Source organism: Lygodium microphyllum, chromosome 17, assembly GCF_053477565.2.
Source record: "Lygodium microphyllum isolate KBCC chromosome 17, Lygodium_microphyllum_v1.1.10, whole genome shotgun sequence".
NCBI classification, from domain to species: Eukaryota; Viridiplantae; Streptophyta; class Polypodiopsida; order Schizaeales; family Lygodiaceae; genus Lygodium; species Lygodium microphyllum.
The window spans coordinates 32,934,774-32,959,930 of record NC_141151.1 but is presented as its reverse complement, the minus strand read 5'-3'; the positions used below and the strand labels follow the sequence as shown (position 1 = coordinate 32,959,930).

The window sequence follows — 25,157 nt, the reverse complement described above, 5'->3', positions numbered from 1 at the left end:
TTACCGATGTTGATATACATGAGATCTTGAGATCCATTATGCCTCTTTTCACATCCATTTCTATCATGTCAAGTGAAGGCTAGTGGTCTTGATTTTTTAACACATACAATTTCTCACAAGTTTTTCAAAATGTTGAGATCTCAGTTAAATGTCTCATTGAAAATCCTCAAAAAAATAATGTGACATGTTCAGAAAGCTAAATGGATAACAAGGAGGATCTTAGCCAAGAGATGGAGATAAAGCTTCTAAAAATCTTATTGTTTCCACATAATCAAGAAAATAGTTACATCTTAAGAGCATCACTTGTGGTTGAAAAGGATCTAAGCTTAGATAAGTTACTAAACCCCTTGACACTCTGTGGTAAAGGGAAACTATTGTAGTAGAGTAGTGAATGATTCGAAAGGGATAGACTTAAGACTTAGAAGTTCATAAGATAATGAATAGTAATTGGCTTATACATACTCATACTATGAGCTTTTTCTCACATAAAAAAGATAGATAAATTACTTGTAGCCAAGAGTAAGCAATAATAGTATGAGAGATATACCTAGATTGTCTATATAGATAACTATCATTGCGAAAAATATACCATCTACTATATCACCCTTTAAGTCCCTGTCTTGTAGAGAATGGTGCATTTCATCTTTTGTATTTTAGTAAATTCGCTAGTTCTATTTTGGAATCTAGGTGGTAGCTAGCTTAGATTTAGAAGGTTTCATAGCCTTTATTGCAAGGCAAATCAACATAAATGTTGGAAAATTTTTCCACATGGGAAGGCATGTTTATAGTTCAAAAGATTATCACCTAAAACTGAATATTCTTAGTAAAACTATTTGTGCCATGGATCCATAAAAGAAACTTTAATGACTTTTAGGTAAAACTTATTGCTAGTATACATACAAAACAACCAAAAGAAAGAATATTGAATAGCAAAAAAGTCAAATATGGGTGAGAATATATACTTAGAATCTATAAACTAGTTTTTCTTGACAAGGAATTTTTCATTTGAAACTTACAAAAGGATCTTGTTTCTAATATATAATGTGTTAGCTTATTGTCCTCCATGATGAAGTCAATATCCAAAGCATAACCAAATCATTGTCCTCTTGCACGTGCTTGAGGTCAGATGGAGGGAAAAACTACTTGTTTAATGAGTTCACTGACTCTTTGAGGTCTCATGAGATAAAGATATAATTTACCCAAAGCATAACCAAATCATTGTCATCTTGCAGTAGAGAAATAAGGTTTTAAAAGGTTTCCCCTACATCCTACCTCTATCCTATATACTGTTAAGGCCCTTAATCGCTGTGAAAGTTAAAGATAGTATAAATGAAATGTCAATCTATTTACCCTAGTAAAGAGAAACCTTAGATAGTACACATATATTAGTTTTGATATGCTACTTTAACACATCTTTACAATAAAAATTGTATGTTGTACAACTAGTTTTTATGTGTGGTCTATTGACACACAAAAAACAAATTTTCATTGTCCTAGTGGTTGTCATCTCTTGTAGTAATGGAGTTTAGGTCAAATTTGAAAGGAAATCAAGAAAGCTCTTGTATCTGCAATATAAATAGAATGGTAATTGCATGTCATGATATGATGAAATTAGTCTTTGGAATCCTAAAATAACTCAAAAGGAGATAAATAATATGATAGAATCTAGTGTCTCTACCATGCATGTTAAAGTGGACCTACAATTGTTATGCCATACAAATGTATTGTTTAAATTTTTCCATAGCTTATCCAAATTTCGCAACATAGAAAAATCATTTTCTAAATCTATGAAGGTGAAGGGGAGCTATTTAATTTCTAAAACATAATAGATATGATATGAGCACGACTACAATGTTCTCAACAACCTACACCAAAAAAATCTAGACATGTAATAGGAGATGCTACCAACAAGAGGTATATTGAAGTGTTGAACAAACCAAACCTGTTGCCTTATTTCCTTATTCTTCTTTTCTATGTCCTGGGTCTGCATAGAAAGAAGGGCTTCACACAAATTGTATGTATCAAAACATGCTCTATCTGGTCCGAAATGTATTTTCTTACCTTTCTTTTAAGGATTTGTAAGTGCTCCATTACAACCTTATCCTAACAATGATAAAGGTTTATACTCAATGTCCCATACATTTGAAAATGATAATAACAATTAATTTTGTAGAAATATAATCTTGTTGAGAGTGCTGAAATGGTACCTTGAAGATAGAAACGTTTCTTAGGCCTTTGTAGATTTTATTTTCAAGACGATCCAGTTCCTCGATAGAGAGTGAGTCCAACTCATGACCCTTCAAATGTCTAAGAGTTCAAAAGAGAGAAAGTAGGGAAACAGAGATTTTTTTGTGAAAGCTTTTACTCCAATATGATGCTACTTTAATGTACATATATGAGACAACATGAGAATCTGTCAAACTTAAATCAGTCATAACCTTTCCTCGATTTGCATATGCTCCATCTTTTTTTGTAGCATCATGACTTCGTGCTGTACAAATCAAGCCTTAGTCTACATCATTTGATCTATATAGTGTAACACAATTTTTGAAAATTAAATCTAGATTTCTCTAGAATGAATCCATAAGTCTTACAAGAAAAATTTTCTTAAAACATGTTGAAACACAAAGTATTTTCATGATATGCTCATCCAACATCTAATGAATATTTGATGACACTAGTATTTTGATGACACTCATATTTTGAGTGTCTCTTTGCATTATATTAATATAGTCCATGAATAGTTTTCTTTGTTTGTGCACATATATAAATTACATACTATGCCTTAAAAAGCATTTAGACAGGATGAAATTGTGCATCATATCTATGATAAGATCTTGATACAACCAACAATAATCCACCACCTTATCAATGTATTTTTGTCATCTATAAGAATCCTTTAAGAGTCTAGCTTTGATTGTTTCTACTCTTAATTCTTTGTCACTTTATGCTTCGCCTGCATCCCTCATTGAAGAGTCAAGAGCCTCATGACCACTTATAAAGAGATAAATATCACAATAATATCTTTTATTTCTTTTCCTTTCATGCATGTTCCCTTGGCTTGATCTTCTTCTTAATTAAAAGTGAATCCACTAACATTGTTTGCGCTAATGCAAGCCCAACCCATAATGTCTCAATAATTATTGGCACACAAACATGATAGCACATGCTATTATCATTTTTTCTAAATTCATGATGATGGCCTATTACCTCATGGTAAATAGTGTAAGTGTAGTGCAAAATCTAAAGTTGTATTGTTCATAGAGATGGGAAAGAAGGTGAACATTGGTAGCAATTGATACTTGATAAGTGAAAGAGAAGGTAGTCATCATGCATTGTGTGAGTCACTAGTCATAAAGATAGCTACCAAACTAAGCATCTCACCATATGGCCATGTGGTTGCAATGGTACAATAGTAGTTTGAATAAAAAATTGGATAAGTCTTTTGGAGATGATGTATGATTGTTGCAAGGGTCTATAGCCAAGATCTAGACCAATATTCCTATAAAAGTAAAGGTCATACTCCTATCTAGTATCAAGTTTAGGATATTGTGACCTTATCTTATATCTACTACCACTACCTAGCATATCAAGAATGGCATGATGGCCTTTTTAACTTGTTTGACAATAGAGTATTCCACAACATTGCTCTTGTGAAACTATCCTTCCCTCTTGCTCATTGTTTTGGGAATCATAGATTCCTACATTATTACGAGTGGCATAATCAATATGAAATTTTCATTTCTATGTCTTGTGTCATCATGTGCTCTCATATTTATCCTCTAAGCTTAGTCTCACCTTATTGTATATAACACTTATGACCATTATGTTTACACTTGTCAATTACATGACCACTTGGTGACCTCTCTAACTAGACAATAGCTACTATTACTCTCACACTTCCTATTTCCACTCCAAATCTCTACATCTTGGATCTAACTAATTAGTGCATATCAAATCATCTTGTTTTCACAAAATCATCATGAATGCAGCACAGTAAAGTTCATCTTATAAGTTATCGTCCTACAAGGTCTCTTTATCAAAGTTTGCCCTCCAATAAATAAAATCGTAATCACATCATTTCTCATTTCTAGAAGAATTGATAGAGATACTTATTTTCAATCATACTCTATGCATATTGTCAATTAAACTCACATGTTGACTTTAAGACTTGTATAAAAAAATACACGAAATTTTTCTCTCATTTTCTCTCAGGGGGTTCAGTATGTGTAAGCCCTTACCATCATGTGTATCCTCAAGGCCCTATATTAAAAGCCCTTATCTATAAATTCATTATGAATATAACACACTTTCTTCCTATTCAAATAGTAAATATCCTCATTAAATGATATCATATTTTTGTAATAAGATCTTCAAAAAACGTTTCTTTTAATAGACTTACATTAGTTAATATGAGTGATCACCCTAAGCCTCTTCTCATCTACATAGTGTATCTTAACCTCTCACATGTTTCCTTCATATAAATAAGCACGCGACCCTTAATAGAACCACTTTAAGGAAGTACTTTCCAAGGAATCATATTTTTTCAAAAGAAAAAGGAAGCTTTGCTAGCAATAAGTTCACTCCTACAACCGTTGATCTCATCTCTAACTGTATTAGTAGAAAGACCATGTTTAATACCCAAGAGTAAAGGGGTACTCATTTCACCTTCTCGTTAATTTTGAAGGAAGCATAATGTTGCCTACATCATCGCTAAGAATATGCATGCAACTGAGGTTGTGACCCTATTGTCTCTCTCTCTCCTTCTAATGCTCTATAATAACAAAATGCTTTGAGGCAATGACCTAGTGGTGAGTGCCTTGACACAGTGATGCAATGATGTGAGGCTCTTATGCAATTACTCTAACTAACATGAATTTGTGATTGTGAGTCAATAGTGAGAGGCTCTAATGAGTTTGGAATACAATGATGCAATGTCATGATGCATTGATATAATGACATGATACTCTTATGCGGTGATTGTGATTGAAGTGATGCTAGGTAACATGACAATGTGTGTGATTGAGGTGATGCAATGGTCTATTGACTATGAGAGAGGTGAGGAAAAGATGTATTGACACTCATAATTGGGAGATCAAATACTATTGGGAGACCATACACTAGGTGAGCTTGCGAGACATTCTAATAACCCACAAAGGACCCTACTAACCTGCCTTCTAATTTGACCTACATGTGATGACCTTAGACCTACCTATGAACTACATGTAATACTAGAGCTCCACAAAAGAATCAATTATATTAGACTACAAAGTTCATAGTAACAAGGGTAGTATATTATACTAACATTGCAATTTAACACAATCAAAGTAGTGTATGTATAGCTATAATGTAGTAATATGATGTAGGTCTAGGTAATATACTCATGAAGACTCTCCCCTAATGATATGATTTTGAAAATTTATATATATTAATAGCAAAAGCACCACGCATGCTAGAGAATGCAAAGGATGCACCCATTCCAGTTATGGACAATACATAAATGGGGGATGGTTTTGATAATGAGATAGCATATTAAACAATGAAAGCGATATACTTTACTCCATCAAAAAACATGAGGTGTAAAACCTAATGCCAAAAAGATCGTGAATGATTAGTCTCAACCAGATCAATAGGATGTGGAAAAATGTCTCGTACCATTAATGAGACCATATGGAGATCTAGATTATGATTCACAGAAATCTATGAATCATGATACAAGAAATCAAGAAAGGGATACATGAAAAGCTCTACCAACTTAGACGAGTTGCTGGAGAAAATGAAAAACACACATAATGAAATAAATGCAACCATTAAAAAAGGAATAGAAATGCAAGTGTCACTAGAATTGGATGGAATGAATGTTGAAATGCAAAAACCCATAGATGCTTGTAAAACCAAACTCTTGAAATTGAAAGAAGAACTAAATGCATATAAGAAATAAGAAGCAATACTACAAAGGGAACTATTGGCCATGCTTCAGCTTAAAATAGAGATGGAGGAATTGAAATAATATATGCATACATGGGTAGGTGTCGTAGAAGTAGCAAAACAATGAAAGGAAAATGTAGAAAATGTGCCCATGGATAGAAGTGGACAAAAAGCACAAAGGATGGCCATAGAACAAATTGGCAATGATAAATGTCATAGTTGAGGAAGATGTGAAAAGAAAATATGTGCATTTTGAATAAGCATTGTGGGAGGGCTAAAAAGGCACTCGACATGAGGATGAGAAATCTTTAAGAAATAAAATGGAAGTAGTAGAGGTGGCTATCATGGATGCATGGTACATTGGAGAAAATGGGGACAATCAAATGAAGATTCTAGTCCTAAAATTTGTAGATATGGATAAAAAGAATGCATTCTTGGCACATAAGAAAGCATGGGAAAAAATATTTTTGGATGAGAATCTTTCTCTTACCCAAGTGACACATAGAAAATATACATGCAACACATCCTTAAAGCAAGGACGGATGGAAAGTATGCTCTATATCATGATGGACAAGCAATCATTGTGGAGAATTGATCTACATCATGGTGTGCAACCTATGAGAACTTGCATATGATACTGTGGAACTATAATTAAGCTTTGAGACTTGATGGAGGATACTTTGAGGATACATTTGAAAACTCAAACATTACTATGTACATAGAGACACAAATGTGTGTGTGTGATAGCTTACCTAATGTACATGGATATCAATGGGAAAATGCATATCAACCTTAGGTTAGAGGCTTAGAGGGACAAGAGGATTAAGCAATGTACCAATTATGTTTAAAACAACTCTGAGATATGATCCATGTATTTCATACAGATTTGGAACCAACACACAAGTAGCTTAGAGTATGTACAAATAGACCAAGGGACATGTAGATTGTAGTATGTTACTTCCCTTCGGCGTACTCTAGATTTTCCACTAGAGAGAGATCATCATATGCAACACTATATGAGCACATCATGAGATTTATGAGCATTGGGGATGTCTTTCTAGTGATGAAGGAAATTTGTTTTGACAGCCTCTATACTATGCCAAACTCCCTTCTACCACAAAGTGAGAGAGGTAAGGACACCACCTAGTCATGGAAGAGCGGACTAAGACGCTATGCAAGAGGGAGAGGAGCTTGCGAGGGAAAAGAGAGTAAAACTGAGAGAGAGAGAACTACAAAAAATAGATGAATCAATAAAACTTAAGAGGGCACAAGAGATGGAGAACCCTCAAGACATAACCAATATGCACAATACGGACACCAATAGCATGGCCTTATTACACTGTAGAGCATGCATAAGCTATAGTAATGGAATGAACTGCATAAGCTCATGAGAGAGAATGGGGAAGGCTCAATAGGGCTGAAGAAGGCCTCTTGGCTCTCTCTTGCAAATTACAAAGGAGAAGACCTCTTTATATAGGTCTTGAGGGTGTTTAGGGAGGAGGTTAAGATAGAATCGGAATTAACACCACCAAAGCTACATTAAGGCGGTTTCACCAATGTTCTATAAACCAATGTGGAAGCTCCATCTAGATGTGTTGTTGACCAATTTTGTACTTTATCAAGTTCCATCATAGGTGAGTTGTCTCCATTTCCCCCCCCCCCATAGCTTGAGTCCAAGAGCTCTCCTATAAAAAAATATAGAGAATCTTCATAAAATAAGATAATATCTAGCAATAATGGAGAGAGTAGTGAGAATTCATACATTACTACTACAATTAAGGATAATTTGAGGGTGATTTAGGAGGGAAATTCTAATGGTTTATTAGCTTGAGAGAGAGAAAAAAGGGTTAGAAGTCTAATGAATGATGTTTTATGGAAGTGTTAAGTGTAGGGAAGAAAGTGTGGGTATGTATATAATTGTGAGGTGGTCTCCATCGCAGTTGGAAAAAGTTGGCATCCACCATTATGGTCATATCTCTCAAGTCCTAGCTCTAAAAATTATAAAAAAATACCAGCCAAAACTTTAGCTCACGCGCTACAACTTTCATGTTGAAAAGTTTTTTTGGATCGGAGTGGAAGTATTTTTAAAAAATCTTACAAAATCATGTTTTTGATTTTTCTTCCACTAATGCTTCCAAGAAGGGTCCCATTTGTTTGAATTATCATAAGGCTCCAAAGCCATGACATTATGAGTCTCACATGCCCTTTGGGTGTCTCCAAATCCATTTCATGTCTTCTCTTTTCACATTACACATTTTTTCTTCACCTTTCTTCATTGATCTTTACTCTTTACCTACCCTTGGTAACCCGGTCCATGAAATATTTCCATCCAATGATTTCTTGGATTTTCCAAGAGGTTGTTCCCACCCTCTTCTTTATTTCAAACCAAATGTACAAAAAATCAATAAAGTGTTAGACAAATATTTTTTTGTGATTTTCTCGGATCATATAGCCTCCCCAAACCTGGCTAGAGGTATCTATGCATCTAGACACTCTTTGGTATCTTGAGCTGACCCCACCTTGATGTGATAGGGTTTTTTGCGCCATGCATTTACCCTGGTCTTATGCACTTTTTCCTCAATGTCTTGAAGTTTGTAGGAGCCATTGTTGAATTTTTTTGTGACCCAAAACGGTCCCTCCCACCTATAGAGAAACTTGCCATCCTTTCTTTTATCAAAGCGATTGTCATATCGAAGCACTAAAGATCCGTCCTTGATGTTTCGATCTGTTAGCTTCTTATTGAACTTTTCTCTACGCTTCTCAGCTTCCTATCAGTAGTGGTTGATGGCTTTTTCACGATCCAATTGTAGCCTCTCTAGGTCTAGTAATCTTTGATGTAACTTCTCCTTTTGAGAGCCTACTATGCCACCTAATACCGGAAGGCTAGCTAATTTCACCTCAATAGGCAACAGAGCCTCTTGTCCATAAACCAGATGAAAAGGTGTGAACCCTAACATGGTTTTGAAGGAGGATTTGCAAGTCCATAGAGCTCCACTAAGGTGCTTGTCCCAATCACGAGGCCTTGAATGTACCTGTTTGCTAATGATTTTACAAATCATTCCATTTACCTTTTCCACCAATCCATTGCATTGAGGGTAGTAAGGGGTAGAGTGTCCTCATTGAATATTTAGCTTTTGCATGAGTTCACCCACCACATTAGCTCTAAACCCTGGTCCTCTATCTGATAGTATTTCAAGAGGGCTACCAAACCTACAACGAATGTGGTCAAAGATGAATTTACTCACTTCCTTAGTAGTGATTCTTCTAGTTGGCATAGCCTCGGCCCATCTAGTCATCCTTATTTAGTTGTCCACCCAACCTAGCTAAGCGAGAAAATCCTTCATCAATCTTACGTAGATGTATGTTCCTTGAGTTGTAAATACAAAAGTCATCTATGAAAACACTTATGGATTTACCAAAGTAAGGTTGAAAGACCATATTCATGAATCGTTGAAAGGTTGCTGGGGTATTTGTGAGGCCAACAAGCATGACCCGAAAGGCAAAACAGCCCCATGGTGTGATGAAAGTGGTCTTCTTTTTATCATCCTCTGCAATGCGAATCTGGAAGTAGCCAAAGTAGCCATCACACACTGTATACCACTCATGTCCTGCTACTTCATTCAAGATTTCATCCTGAAATGGGAGAGGAAAGTGGTCTCTCTTTGTTGCAGCATTTAGTGGCTTGTAATCTATGCATACTCACCACTTCCAATCTTTCTTTCGCCTCACTACTACTATGGAGACGCATTCTAAATCTCCCATTGGGTATATGAATCCTGCATTCAAGAGTCTCTTCACCTCCGTCAACAATGCATCCTGTTGCACAACTCCCAGCCTTCTCAATCTTTGTACTACAGGTTTGCTTTATGTGCACACTTCTGAGGTTGATCGTGTGTTGTTTGTGTTGTATTTTGATGATTTGATTATGACACGAGATCATGCACAGAAGGTCCGAGAGACAAAGAGAGCTTTACATCAGGCATTCGAGATGATAGATTTGGAGCTTATTCATTTCTTCTTGGGTCATGAGATTTATCAGTCTCACAGGGGGATTTTCATTTCTTAGTAGAGGTACCTTCAAGAGCTCTTGGTGACTTTTGAGATGGAGACTTGTCAGCCAATTACTACTCCTATGGATCCATATTGCAAGGCCACTTCACACTCAGATTCTCTCATGATGGATGCTTCACGCTACTATCAATTGATTGGATCCCTGATTTGGCTTCCCAATACTCATGTTGATCTTTGTTTTGTTATGGGTCTTTTGGCAGGGTTAATGACTGAACCCAAATAGGTGCATTGGTAGGCTTTCCTAAGGATTCTTCAGTATTTGAGGGGGACTTCTGACTTAGGGATTTCTTATCCTGTAGATACAGATGCTTCTGATCTGGTTCTTGTAGGTTGGAGTGACTCGGATTGGACTGGCGATGTGGACCAGCCATGGTCTACTACAGGCTATTGTTTTACCTTGAGTACACGTGTTATCTCTTGGAGTAGCAAGAAGCAGCCCACAGTAGCTCTTTCTTCTATCAAGGCGGAGTATTGGGCTGCGTCTTCCACCACATGTGAGGTTGTGTGGCTTCGGAGATTGTTGGAGGAGCTTGGTTGCCCCCAGACTTTGACCTACTCTTGTGCAGTGCAACAATGAGAGTTGCATTGCCTTGGTGTGGAATTTGGTATTCCATGCCCAGACGAAGCACATTGAGATCCAGTATCACTTCATTTGGGAGAAGCTTCTGGATGGGACCATTGATGTGGAGTACTGCAAGATGGAGGATAATCTTGCATATTTGTTCACAAAGGCGCTTCCCCAGGCTTTACTTTGTCAATATTCCAAATCCCTCAGTTTGATGCCTCATCTAGAATCTGAGAGGGGGTGTTAGAGGTAGAGTCATCCCCTAGACAGGCTCTGTTAGGGTTTCTGCACAAAACAACAATATATAGCATGCAGTAGAGGACATATCAACAACTGTAGTCTGACTATTTTTAATTGTCAAAATACTGCATTTGGCTGCATTTAACGCAACCAACCTGGTGTTGGCATATGTTTTACCTTTTAAGATGAGAGATGCATGACATTGTATGTATTGGTTTGGTCTCATAGACCATTGGCATTTTAGAGACATCAATATACTCTTCTCATTCTACTTCTACTACAACTTCTTCTTCTTCTCTATGTGTATATGTGTGGATCCCTATCTCCTTACTCTCTCTCTCTCTCTCTCTCTAAATGTTCACACTACTAGCTATTCAACAAACTCTATAAATGTGTTCCAACTTTAGTATTTTGAGTTTTCCTAAAGCTAAGAGGTCTTTAAAAAAAAACATTAGACTAATCCAAAAAAGTTGGATGAAAAAAAGAACTATCGCCAAGAGTCATTAGGATCTATATCAATGACAACATTACTAACAAGGATTTGAACATTTGAGGAGAAAAATAACAACAATAAGAAAGACATAATGGAGCATGCCCTTGTCAACACTCGGGCTCTTCTCACTCCCAAGCTAATTGAACTTAAGTTTCTCTCGCATTCATACATCTTTTTTCCATGTATTTGATGAATATGTTTGGAGGGAAGCCAATGAGCCAACAATTTAATAGACACATTTGATATGGCTTGATGACAAAGATACATATAACTTATTTACATCTTTTCGTACATAGCTTTGATGGAGGATTGATATACCCTCTAAATCATATAGCTACAAAATACGAATGAAGAAAAGTGAATGTAAAACAATATACCGTCCCCCATTAGAGGAGCAAACAAGAGGTGGAAATAACTAGAACAACATACTCGAAGCAAGAAGAAAAGTGGTCTAGCTATCATTATATCACAATTGACTAATAGCAGAATTTCTTTTTAGTATCTACCTTTCTTGACTTCTAACTTGGTGTCTCGTATACTAGGACTACGATACAAGAATACTAATGGTTGCACCAATCAGTTGATAGCCATATCCAACCCAACTTCACTCGATAGCCATATCCAATCCAACTTCACTAGCCATTGCGTCAAGGGGTTCATATCTTGATTTTCGGTGAGGACGAAGGTTCAAAAAGGAGTTCGAGATTGGAGGATTCCAAACTTCACAATGGCGAGTTCCTACGATTGAGGAACGGCCGATGTTAAATGTCGGTCTACTAGCCGATGTGTATGTGTATGTGTATGTGTATGAGATATTAGAAGTGGTACTCGAAGTTGACGGTTGAACTAAGACATGGTCACACTCCCCTCTAGTATCTAGTTCCCTAGTAGTGACCTAACTATGTCCCCTAGTAGTGACCTAACTATGGAGGAATGTTAGTTTAGATATCCCCTAGTAGTGACCTAACTATGTCCTACGTGAAGATCCTTTAACTTGTTAAGTCCTTCCATAAGTAGAAAGCTGCTTGAGATGTTTAAAACCACAAGAACAAATTAATCACGTCCACTATTGACATTATGGGCTCAATGTAATCCACCATTCTCAAAGCCATATCACAGCAAGGTTTGGAGGGTAAGCTCTTATTTAGAGACTTTGCTTAAAATAATGGCTCCACAAAGATTTTGTATGAGAAGGTTTTTAGACATTAATGGTAGTGTTTAACATGCAATTGGATGCTTGCCTATAGATGGCCTTCATCTCCATAGTAATTGGTTGACCCGTTTGTCTATGTGTTGGCACAATGTTTGAGGGAGGTAGTAAGGGGTGGGGTTTTAAGTAAATGGGCATGAATTCTCATACATCAATTTGGGAAGATATCCAACTCCAACCTATACCTCCAATTCTCCACACCTCCACAAATGCCACATTGGTCTTCAAACACCACAAACAACAACAACAAAGCTCCAAAGCTTTCATAGTAGGCTCCTAACTTCAACTTGCACATGAGCTATTAGTACCACCTATGCTCCAAGTAGGGTGGCCTTCACACATAATGAACTCAACTTCTTCGATAACTAACACTATGGACAACAACTACATACTCCTCCTATACTCCACAAGCTTCAGTAGTGGTAGGGTGGTGACTCTCCACAATCTATTTGCCATTTGTCCTTGTCTTTACTTCATTATATATATTTTAATCATGCATGGGCAGTGTCCTACTTTCCATCCTCTCCATAAATGCAAAAGCATAGCCATATATGGCCATGTCTACTAAAGTGGTATCAACCTTCGTCATTTTTACCTGCATCAACTTGCAAGCCTATATAAGCACGCCTACTATGCCATTGATGATATCATTGCCTTCATTATAATGATGGTGAGCTCCCTAGTATAGTGCCATAACTTTATTGATGAGGTGGTGGCCACAAAACATGTCCACATCAAACTGGTGATATGAAATGCATTACAAAGAATATTATCATAAGCTTTCCCCCTTAGCCGCTAAGACTAGGTAATATGGCATCACCATCTTACAAAACCGTTCATACTCATAAATCCAATCCCCATCATCATGGACATTCACATGATCATGTTGCTACGCATAGTCACATATCACTAATAGTTCCAAGAACTCATATGTCAATAGCTCATCAACCTTTGTGATGATACTATTTTTCTTGATGAACAAAAAATCCTCAAGCTCCAAGCCTTGAGTGCGCCCTAATGTCACATAGTCTCGAACTCCATAATAATCTCCATAGCTCTAAGGGAAAGCCATATTATGCATGGACAAAAAGACAATAAAATGGTTGCAATCCAATACCTACTTGCTCTAAGGGCACAAAACCATCTCTGTTATCTCACACCATGGCTAAATCCTTGAGTTAGCTCCACATCCATAGCTCTAGTCTAGCCCTCACAATACGATCAAGGATTGGTGAGGATACAAGATGTTACCTACCCACCTAACTTTCACATAACTATTATCAATGGCTTAGCTTTGTAGATGACAAGATGTACATAGATGACACAAGAATCGTTATAGCTATTATTGTGTACTCTTGCACTCTCTTGTTCTCTTTCTTTCACATGAGAAGAATCAAGATTCAACACATTGTAACTAGGCATGCATAGTTGTCTCTATGCTAGCACATTAATTCCCTTTTAGAACTGGGTTTCCCAAAGTTGCTAAGCCATTTGCACATAGAGTCTTCTTTCCTAACTCACCAAATCCTCTTGCACATTCAGTTTCTCTGGCATATTTTCTTAAAAGTTGGCTTTCGTATAAAAGGTCAACTTCGAGTTTTGAAAGATGTGAAGATTCATTTGGATTGACATAGATTCACATCGAGATGACGAATTATCCATTGTTATGGAGGCGTTGGCACCGAGTTCGAAGCCTATCGACTCCAACAACGGTGTCAGGTGATAGAAGACGTACTTTCAGTGGCTATTTTCGAAGATACTTTGACGTTGGATTTGCTTATCTTCATCTTCATCTTCATCGTCAATGTCGAGGGCTTGAAACTTCGTCGAGACTGGATGAGACCAAAGATAATACTTCATCTGTCATGACGTGTAGATGACAAAAATAGACGAAAATCCAATAGAATGAACAGGTCAGAACTCAGGAGGGGGCGTTCGACGGAGAGGGAGGAGGATGAAGAGAGAGAGGTTGCAGAGAAAAAAAAAAGAAGATTATGAGGTTACGTGCAAGCGAGTCTGCAGGATCTTTTGGCTAGAGAAAATATCTCAGGTTCAGATCATTATTCCATCAAGCTACTATTCCATATCAGTAGTGTACTGTGGCGCTACTCAGATTGAGACGTCAAGAACTATCTGCAATCAGGCACACAGACAAAACCGCGTAAGGACTGGAGAGAAGCTTGAATTGAGCCAAAGATGCGGAGTATAGATCAGTCCTATCGGGCATGTTTGACGCCTCAAACAGAAAATGATATGACATCAGATTTCGCCCCTGAGATTATCCCACCAAACAAACGATCGAATATAATGCCCATCATGCTGCACGTACTTCTCAGTTATTGAATAGCCGTGAAGCCGTCAGTTTTCAAAGGGCAGACTCGAATGCGATCGGGTGCAGTCTCTCTCTGCTTAGAGTCTGGGCTGAAGTTGAGCAAGAAGCTTCCAAAAGGGAGGTCATCGAATCAGCTTTACAATGATCAAGTTGATATCCAATAATTAATCCAGGCTCAAGAAGGGGCGTGAAAACTAAATTCAGTAAAGAACAAGCGGCATCAATCAGCTAGATAGGCCCGCATCATGTAAAAAAGCTTCTCATAACATCATGACTGATCTCCCACCAAATTACTTATCTGATTGAAAACCCCAATACTCTCCAAAATCCTCGTGTAGAACTGATCCACATCAGCATTGGAGCAGTCCTGGATAAGTAGACAAAACAGGCATAATCAACAAAGACTCCACTCTATGATCCTCTAGAGAGATCGACTGCAGCCTAGTTCACTCTCAATCAGCCACATAGAACTTGCAGGAGACATAACCACAAGCAGTACATGAGAATTTTCAAATTCCAATTATCTGTACTTGCCAAGAGCCTTTCACTCAGCTTAGCTTAATTCCTTGTATGATAGAATGTTCTCCTAGTTAAGTTAGTGTAACTTTTATTGCTCAAATCAGTTTTCTTCTTACCAAACCTTAAAAGTAGAGTTCTTAGTTTTTAGTTGTATAAATTTAGAACCCAAATTGTGTCTACAATAATATGCACTTATCTTACGTGGTTACTATAGTTAAGAATAGGAAAAAAGGATATCTATAGATCGTGTTTGAGTGGTGTCTAACTTTGACAATTTACTGAATCATTAACTCTAGTTTTATGATTTAGAAATTGTGATAGAACCATGTTTGTGTAGGCCAAAGTCTAATGTGGAAGAGGTGACTACAATGTTAAGAGAGTCAAGAAGCTTAAAGAGTGCAATAAAGAAAGGAGAACACTTGGAGATATCTTTCTAAGCTTCAAGAACACAATAATAATGGAAAGTAAACCGAGAGAAAAAACCAAAAGATAAGTGTACCAAAATACTAAGATTTAGAAAACCATAAAAAAACAAGAGGAAGAAGAATAAGAAGTGGGTAAAGAAGAACATGAGGAAATTTTCAAGGAAGAAAACTCTAATAGGAAGACACATACCTCAACTACATGTCGAACGATATTACTATGTGAACACTTTGGGAAGTCCTTAGGGGCAACATAAGGACGGTTTATGGCACTTGTTGGATCACGCTAATCAAGCCATAGTTTACCAAGACCCATTGCCTAGGGGTTACTAGTGAGAGATGTGCGTACTTTTGTAAATGTTGTGGCATAGACATGATATACAAATTCAAATAAAAATTTGAAAACATTAAACGATGATAAAAAGCTTGTATTGAGAGGTTAGAGAATTGGAGTGTTTGTGAGTGTGCTCTGAGTATGCAAGCTTGGGTTGGTGTGCAAGAGGCCTTGGTACCTAAGAGTGACTAAAGCTAATAAGGTTGAATTGATGTGCAAGAAGGTTTTGGTACCTAAGAGTGAATGACGATAAAGAGTGTGAGTGTTAGCTTAACTTAAAGGTTGAGTCCATACTATTGTTGTATGAATATGGTGGTAGCTAGGATGTAACCTAGTTGAAGAGGAAAATCCCCATAGCATCCCACTCCAAAGAAGCCAGGGCATCGAACAAAGGGTGCATGTCAATTTTTTTAAAGGACCTACCAAGTCTATAGAGATAATATATCTTACAAAGGGAGCCTAGAGCATCACCCTAGAGAGGCCAAGGCATCAAACAAAAAATGCTTCTTAGCTATCCATTGGCCTGCCATAACCTGCAAAGCAAATGACACTACTTTGATCTTTTTTTTTAGTGTTTTTGATTGAGTGTTTTGTCATATATCATGCATTTGTGCCTTGAGGCAAAAAATGAAAGGAATCGTTAGATCTAACAAACCACAAAACAAATAAGCTATCCTAACCACTCATGTATCCCATGATGAAGAAGAAAAATATGGGGCTCACGGGTGGTCCCTCACACATACATGTGTATCACATGGATTCAAGAAAATGGATTTTTTGAATACCTCGTTTACACATTTTTTTAAAATATAGAAGGATGTCATATTAAGGGGTTACTTACAAATTGAATGGAAAAGGGGTGAATCTTATTTAAGGAGAAACTTATAGAAAATACTATTTTTAATATGCCTTGAATACATGTGATATAGAGGGTTTACATGTAGTGAATCCTTCAAGGTTTGGGGAGTATGGTGTAGAGCTACTATAGAGACTTTTGATGGAGACTACCATGCGAGTTGCCGCAAATATGGTGGATCAAGAGTCAAGCATACTTTAACTAAAAGGGACAACTTGCACATAGATGCATGTTTCCAATAAAAGAATTCCAATAGATGGCATAATGTAGGAATTATGTTCCTAGATATAGAGGGTTTACATGTGGTGGACCCCTCAAAGTTCAGGAAGTATGTGTGTGGAGCTAATATAAGATTGCCTATGGAGACTATCATGCAAGCTGTTGTCAATACGATGGATTGAGAGTCAACCATACCTTGAATGAAAATGGAAAATTTGCATAGAGATGCATCATGTATCTAGGAGTAGAATTTCAATGCATGGGCTAATACAGAAGACAATGCAAGAAGTCATGCTAATGTAAAATGCTATGCAATGGTGCTAGTTGGACAGTGCCCTCACGAGGAAATTCTTCACTTGTCTAAGCATCCATTTATAATCATGATCATCCTAATGATACAAAGTACAATAATAATATCTTTGAGATACTCAAAATCATATAAACACCAAGAGTAGAAAGAAGACCACCCCCTCTCACTACCAGATGGTGGAAGGAGAAGCACCCTCTATCTTCCCAAGCTATGAATGTGGATGGGGGAAAGGAGAAGCACCCAAAGAAGAAGAGGGAGATGCATGTTTAGCTAAAAGCCTATGAAATGAATGCCCTCAAATGTCCCCCCAAGGAAGGCAAGATTCAGCCTTAAGAGAAGACTTCTTGTTAGTCTAGAGTGTGAAGCCCCATCAAGGAAAGAAAAACAAGGTAAGAACTTATCGAATGATCCAAGTTTTTGCTTTAATTAATTGGTAAGGAAGGGCAACCAAGGTAAGAAGTGTCCAATCATCAAGTCTTTACTCCAATCAACTAGTATGTCTAGTAAGGATTAGTGCTAACCTACAAAGATGAGTTAGGAGAAAAATGTACCACATAAAAGCATAGAAAAGTTAAGGAAGACTTATATCTGAGCTAGATGCTAGATGATATTATTATACATATCACAATGGGGAGAAGATAGTATGGCCTGAACATGAGTATTTCTACTTTGAAGATGGTGAGTGGTATTGTGATAGAGAGATATATTATTATCATTGTGACTCAATTTCGAATGTCCTAAGAGTAAAATATAGAATGGTTTATGGAACTTGTTGAATTACCCTACTTAGGCCATAGTTTATCAAGACCCACCACCTAGGACGTACTAGTAAGAGAGGTGTTTAGTTTTGTAAATGTTGTGGCATAGTGGTGAGATGCAAATCTTTAAAAAAGATTTAAAAATTTAAAAGATCATAAAAATCTTGAAGTAAGAGAACTAGAGTTCTAATGAGTGGGTAAGGTTGAATTTCCATGCAAGATTGTGAGTGCCTAAGAGTGACTGAAGATAATGAGTTTAAGCTAAACATAAAATTTTAGTCTCTAGTATTGTATAAATATGGTGGCAGTTAGTATGTAACCTAGTAGTTAAGTGTGTAGCCTAGCTAAAGAAGAAAAATTTGGCTAATGTTTCATAAGGTCAGTCCATGAAGATCTTAGCAAAAGACTTGACCAATGAGGAAAAGCAACAATACATGCAAGTAATAGATAAGAAACTATAATTATATACTCATATATGAGGGGTCCACATAACACAATATCATATAGATTTGAGGGGGAAAACTTGTAGTAGAAAAGCTCAAAAGATTAGGGGTAATACAACAATAAATGTTACAAAAGAAGGACAAATACTATAATAAGTACTTGTATAAAATTCGAAGTAGATCTCAAATAAAGTCATAACACCAAAGAAAGGGGGAAAGCACAAAGTGTGTATAAAGTACGAACCCCTAAACGTAGCTACAAAAAGGGATTGCTTCCCTTTGCCTTTGAAGATGAAATACTAGATGAGCTAGCAAGCCATGAAAGGTATATTGTGTGTGACAATTATTTCACCTATTTCCAATTAATTGTAGCCCCAAAAAACAAAAAAATGACTAATTTTATAACACCTTGGAGATGTTTCACTTATACGAACTAGGGAATGCCTATGAAATCTTTCAAAGTATATCAATTATGCCTTACCATCTTTCTTGGGAAAGAGTATTAAGGTCTTTCTACATGACTTTCACATTTACACATCTAGAGATTTACATGTGAAAACTAAAGATGAGGTCATTGCCAAACTTGGCCCAACAAGGACATAGCAATAATAGCTCTTGACTACACTTAAACTTTCTATGTTAGCCAAGTGTAGAAAAAGTAACCATTGGAGCTTTCATGATGTTGAAAATCCAAGACAAGAAGTACATGAGATCACTATATTTTGTGAGTATAATAAAAATAAGAGAGAAGACCTATCCAAAGGTACTGTAAATTTTGTTAAGAGTAATTTTGGCAATAAGAAAATTCAATTGTGTTTGTTATTAAAGTTCATTATCATCACTAGTTCTTATATACTACCAACTATGGATCAAAGTATAAACCCTCCCAAAAGGATGGTAAAGTGAATAATGGAGTGAGAAGAATTTGAGTTTTTTTTAAAAGGAAAAAGTTAAGAGTACAAATGGCCAATTTGATAACATTTACAAAGCCTCTTTCACCTCTAATAAAAGAAATTGAAATTAAGAAGAATTTTGAGATAGAGCTAATAAAGAAACTTGGGATAGAGAATTGTGAAGGGACTTTGTATTTTGATGATTCATAGAGGAGAGTTCAAAGCAAAGCTTGAGTAGGATTCATGTTTATAAAATCCCAAGGGCAAGAAATGTTTAAACAAAGCATAATTCTTAATGCCATTCAGAGTAATAATGAAGCAAAGTATGCCAGCTTATTTAATGCTTTGTTGGGACTTTGAGAAAGGGGGTTTAAGAGGATAAAAATAAAAGGTGTTGCACTATTAATATTAAGACAATTGCAATGAACATGGAGAGTGAGAAAGGCTAGGTTAAAAGAATTACTAGATAAAGTGAAAAGGCAATTGAAAAAGCTAGAGGCCTAATAGATACAACATGTTTGTAGAGAAGACAATAAAATAGCAAATGATTAGGCTCAAAGGGATGTGGGGAAATTTTCTCTAGTTAAAGTAAAAGGAACTTTGTTTGATTGCAAGGAGGGTTTAAGTACGATAGAAGAGTTTCTAACAAAAGGAAAAGTGCCACAAATAATACTCTGTGGGTGAAAGTATCGATTTATAAAGAAATCTTTGTAATATATTATATAGAAGAGCACTTATATTTGAAAGTCAAAGCCTTAGTTTGAGACAAGTACCTTGGAACAAAGGCATATAGTTGATGTTACAAAATTGTCATGAAGACATGCATGGGTTACTTTGTGATGGTCTATGGATACCATAACGAGAAAAATTGTCACAATAGGTTTAATGTGACCTTCCTTGAACTGGGATGTAGCTCATTGGTGCTAAAGTTGTCAAGCTTACCAAAAATATGTAAAGAGAACCCTAATAGCTAAACCTTACAAACCTACAATGTCATATTCTACATTTGAAAATGGGGAATAGAATTCACGGGACCTATACCTAGGACCACTTTTAGAAAGAGAATTGCATTGGTTGCAATAGATTATCTGACTAGTTGGTGGGAAAAAGCCAAGGCCATAGAAACTCAGTGCCAACATTGTAGTAAAATTTACATATGAGCAAATATCTTGATGGATCAAAGTGAGACCTTTAGAGCACATATATTAGAGGGTTTATTTTGAGATCTACATAGAACATAAATACTTGATACCTATTATCCTTAATTAGTATATTGGTAGAGAGGTTTAGTCTAATGTTTCATAAAATCATATGAAAACTCATAAAAGATTGTCCTAAATACGGGTTTGACACTTAGACACTGCACTTAAGGAATATCAAACTACAAAGAAAGAGACAACAAAATTTACACATTATCATTTAGTAATGGGACTTCAATAGAAGTCATGTTACCATGTCTTTAGTTTATTCACAGGCATAAGTTGAGTGAAATAGAGCAAGTTCAAGAGAGCATTCTAAAATTACAAGAATTGCTCTTAGATAGACAACATGCAATAGAATATTATCAAGACAAATGTGATAAAAGGAAAACAATGATGGATGAGAAATTCAAGGGAAGAGAAATACAAGAAGACACTCTCACAATGAGATATAATAGTAAATTGGACATAACATTTCACACTAAGTTGATACAGAAGGGGAAGGAGCATTTGGTATCTATAAAAAGTTTCCTAATGGCACTTATCTTTTGGGAAATATGGATGGAACTCAACATAGGTCAAGAGTAAGTGGGTTTAGACTCAAACAATATTTTGAAGAATATAGTAAATTGCTATAGTGTATAAAAAAGTTCTAATTGCAAATGGAAATAAGAGAACTTGTAGATCAAGCATAGTGTGTATAAGAATAAAGTTTTGGTATCTAAATGTAACCAAAAACTAACATCCAAGGGGGGAGGATGACAAAAAATGAGGTATTTCTTTGCTAGCTTTGAATTAGTTATTAAGAAGAATGCTTCTTAGTTAAATGATAATTTGTAGTGGCCTAAAGTTAGGTTAGAGGCAAACCTAAATTTAGTAAGAGTGAGGAGAGGGCTAGATTAAATTTGAAGTTACTTTGGCTAGTAGTTTTTGAATGGGGCCAAAAAAAACCAGAAAAAGTTTACAATAGGTTTGTTTTTCTGGCAAGATGCTGGTATTCACTGCATACTTCACTACAATAGCTCTTATGCATTATATTTAGGCTTTGTATACCCCTACCTCTCAATAACATGCATGCCAAGGGAAGATGAAGCACTTAAACACACCTTATTTATGCACTGTACGGCATGAGGCCCACGAAGGATATACTTAAGAAAGCCTAGATGCACTTGCACATGACAGTGCACCATAAAAAAGCACACATATCTTTTAGCACTATGTAAGGGGGGGAAGCTATTGCTCAATAGGAACCCTTGGGATAGAGAGTAAGGTGGGTAAGCGAGAAGAGGGTTGTGTACAACTCCATTGACAAAGAGAGGGGATTTAGTTGTTCATACAAATAATCATCTAGAGAGATTGTGAGAAGGTGATTTGAGTATTATTTCTTTCATCAATGAAGGATGAGGTTCTGAGCATAAGCATGATATAAGCATAAGACAATAAACTTTATATGTTTGCATAAATGCATGAGACACTAAAACTAATATAGAATCAATGTCTCCAATTACACCAACACTTAAGTATAGGATAAGCTACGTGTTTTGTGAGTATTTTATCTACTACAATGCTACCCTTATTGAGACATCAAGAACTATTTGCAATCACGTAAACACAACTGGTGTAAGGATTGGAGACAAGCTTGAACTGAGAAAAAAATCCACATTTTAGATTAGTCCAATTGAAGCTTTTTTTAGGTCTGAAACTGGAAACAATGTTGCATTATATTTGCCATGAGATTATCCCACCAAACAAAGAATTACATGACACACATTTTCTTCTTGCATCGAGTCTAGGCTAAAGTTGAGAAAGAAGCCTTCAAAAACAAGGCCATCAAATTAGCAACAGAACAATCAACTTGATACGATCCAATGACTAATCCAAGCTCAAGGGGGGAGTGAAATTTGAATTCTATAGAGAACAAAGGGCATCAATGATCTAGATATGCCTACATCATGTGAAAAACCTTCTCATGACATATAACTAATCTCCCACCAAATAACTTATTAGCTTGGAAATCCAAATCCTCTCCAACATCTTTGTGTAAGATTGGTCTACATCAGCGCATTGAAGTAGTCCTCGAATAAGTAGAAAAGGATTATAACAAACATGTGCAATTAGTAAAGACTCCAATCATGATCTTATAGAGAGATTGACTCCAACCTAGTTTATTGTACACTCAATCAACCAAATAGAGCTTGTAGGAGGGATAATTACAAGATTTTTTTGAATTGCAATTATCTTTAATTGTGAAGATTCAATTGAATAGAACCATTTATAGTATAGACCATGTTTGAGTGGCATCTAACTTTGACAAATTAGTAAATCATTAAATGTACGTACATCATTAGATGTATGGGTATGACATTGAAAATTGAATAAAACCTTGTTTGTTTAGGCCAAAGGTGGGAAAATTCACTAAAAAGTGTTAAGAGAGGAGCAAGACCCTTAAGAGTACAATATAGAAAGTAGGAGAATAGTTGGAGATATATTTCTAATGTTCAAAAACACAATAATAAGCATAAGTAAAGAAAGAGAACAAACTAGAGAATGAGTGTACCTAAATAGTAAAATTCAAAGGACCTTGAGAAAATAAGATAAATAATAATAATAAGTGTGTAGACAATAAGAAAAAAATGAAAAATCTAATGGGAATACTTATACTTGAGTTATTTGTCAAAGGATATTATTATCTATGTAACAATGGGAAGAAAACTGGATGTCCTACCTAGGAGATATTACCAAGAGAGGTACATAGTTTCATGATTGTTGTGATATAGAGGTGGGTTGCAAAATCCAAAAAAAGAAACAAATACTCAAAAAACTTAAGAGACCATAAAGATCTATTGTTGAGAATTCAACTGAAATGCTTGTGATAGTGTAAGGTTGAATTAGTATGCAATAGGTGTAAATACCTAAGAGTGAATGAAGATATTATATGCGAGTGTGAGCTGAAGTCAAAAGTTGAATCCTTAATGTTCTATAAATATGGTGGTAGCTTCAGTGCAACTAATTGGAGGGGAAAGCTTCCACAACATCCCACTCTAAGGCAATGAGGGGACCGACCCAAGGATGCACCTTGATTCCACCAAAGGTCCTACAAAGACTCTAGAGGTGATGGTTATCTTGCCAAGGGAGCCTAAAGGGTCACCCCAAAGAGGCCAAGGTATGGGACGAAGGGTGCTTATTGATTACCTAGTGACCCAACCATGACCTAGAAAAGTGAAGGAAGCCACTTTTTTTAAGTGTGTTTAATTGAGTTTTTTTGTCTTGTCAAAAGCATATGTCTCCCAAGGGGAAAATAAAATGGATGGTTCAAATCCAATACACCACAAAACAAATAAGCTATTCAAATTGCTTGTGGGTGACAATGAAGAAAGAAAAGCACATGGGGTATGTGTGTAGGATTGCCATATCGAGACTATCATGTGAGTTGCTATGAATATGGTGGATCTAGATTTGACTAATATTTGACCAAAAAAGAGAGATTGTGCACAAATGCATGTTCCAAGAACAAAATTCCAATGAATTGGTTAATGCAAAAGGCAATGCAAGATATCATACTCATGCGAAATGTTATGCAATGGTGCCAATTGGATAGTATTTGTTGCAGAAAAATTCTTCACTTGTCCATATACCCTTTTAGAATCATGATCATCTTAACCATATGGATAATTATAATAATTATAATAATAATTCTCTAAAATAATTAAAGTTTTATAAACACCAAGAGTAGAAGACTACCCCCTCTCACTACAAAATAGTGAAAGGAGAAGCATCCTCTCTCTCCTAAGTTGCCAATGTCAATGGGTGAAAGGAGAAGCACACAAAGAAGAAAATGGAGATGCATGTCTAGCTAAAAGCTAGTGAAATGAATATCCTCCAAGGTTACCTCAAGGAAGCAAAGATTCAATCTTGGAAGGAGAAGACTCATTGCTACTCCAGACTGTTAAGCCCCGTCAAAGAAAGGAAAATAAGATAACAAGCATCAAAATATATAAGTCTTTGCTCTAATTAACTATTAAGAAGGAGCAAGCATAATAAGAAGTGCCAAATGATCCAAGTCTTTGCTCTAAGAAACTAGCAATTCTTGTAAGGTTTATTGCTAGCTTACAAAGATAATTTAGAAGCGAAGAATACCACATAAGACCATCAAACACACATACCTCAACTTCAAATAAATGCTTATTAGTGGAATGTATTGGGCTTTGAGATGGTCCTACTACCAAAAGATAGGCTAGCTAAAGATGTAGGAAAGTAAGAGGGGGAATGTGTAGTGAAAGAGAGAATCTAGTCTAGAGTGTGTCCTACAAGAATCAACAAGTATGCATGTGGGAGGTTTGCTAAGTCTTTGCTTAGTATCATAGG

At 36.2% G+C, this 25,157-nt stretch overlaps 1 protein-coding gene across 4 annotated transcripts in view; it reads right to left on the bottom strand.

The window, feature by feature from the left end:
* Positions 1 to 25,157, bottom strand: part of LOC148021766 (MADS-box transcription factor 22-like) — a 75,651-nt gene that overhangs the window by 729 nt on the left and 49,765 nt on the right. Inside the window, exons 3-7 of one of the 4 annotated variants that reach the window (XM_087697289.1) lie at positions 2,439 to 2,491; positions 2,208 to 2,307; positions 2,062 to 2,103; positions 1,943 to 1,984; positions 1,026 to 1,565 (exon numbers count right to left, since the gene is read on the bottom strand). In XM_087697289.1, coding sequence (XP_087553415.1) covers positions 1,548 to 1,565; positions 1,943 to 1,984; positions 2,062 to 2,103; positions 2,208 to 2,307; positions 2,439 to 2,491 — 255 coding nt within the window. In that variant the 3' untranslated portion in view covers positions 1,026 to 1,547. Of the gene's footprint in view, positions 1 to 1,025; positions 1,566 to 1,942; positions 1,985 to 2,061; positions 2,104 to 2,207; positions 2,308 to 2,438; positions 2,492 to 25,157 lie in introns of those variants that run through there. The other 3 variants (XM_087697288.1, XM_087697291.1, XM_087697290.1) reach the window with 3 other exon arrangements.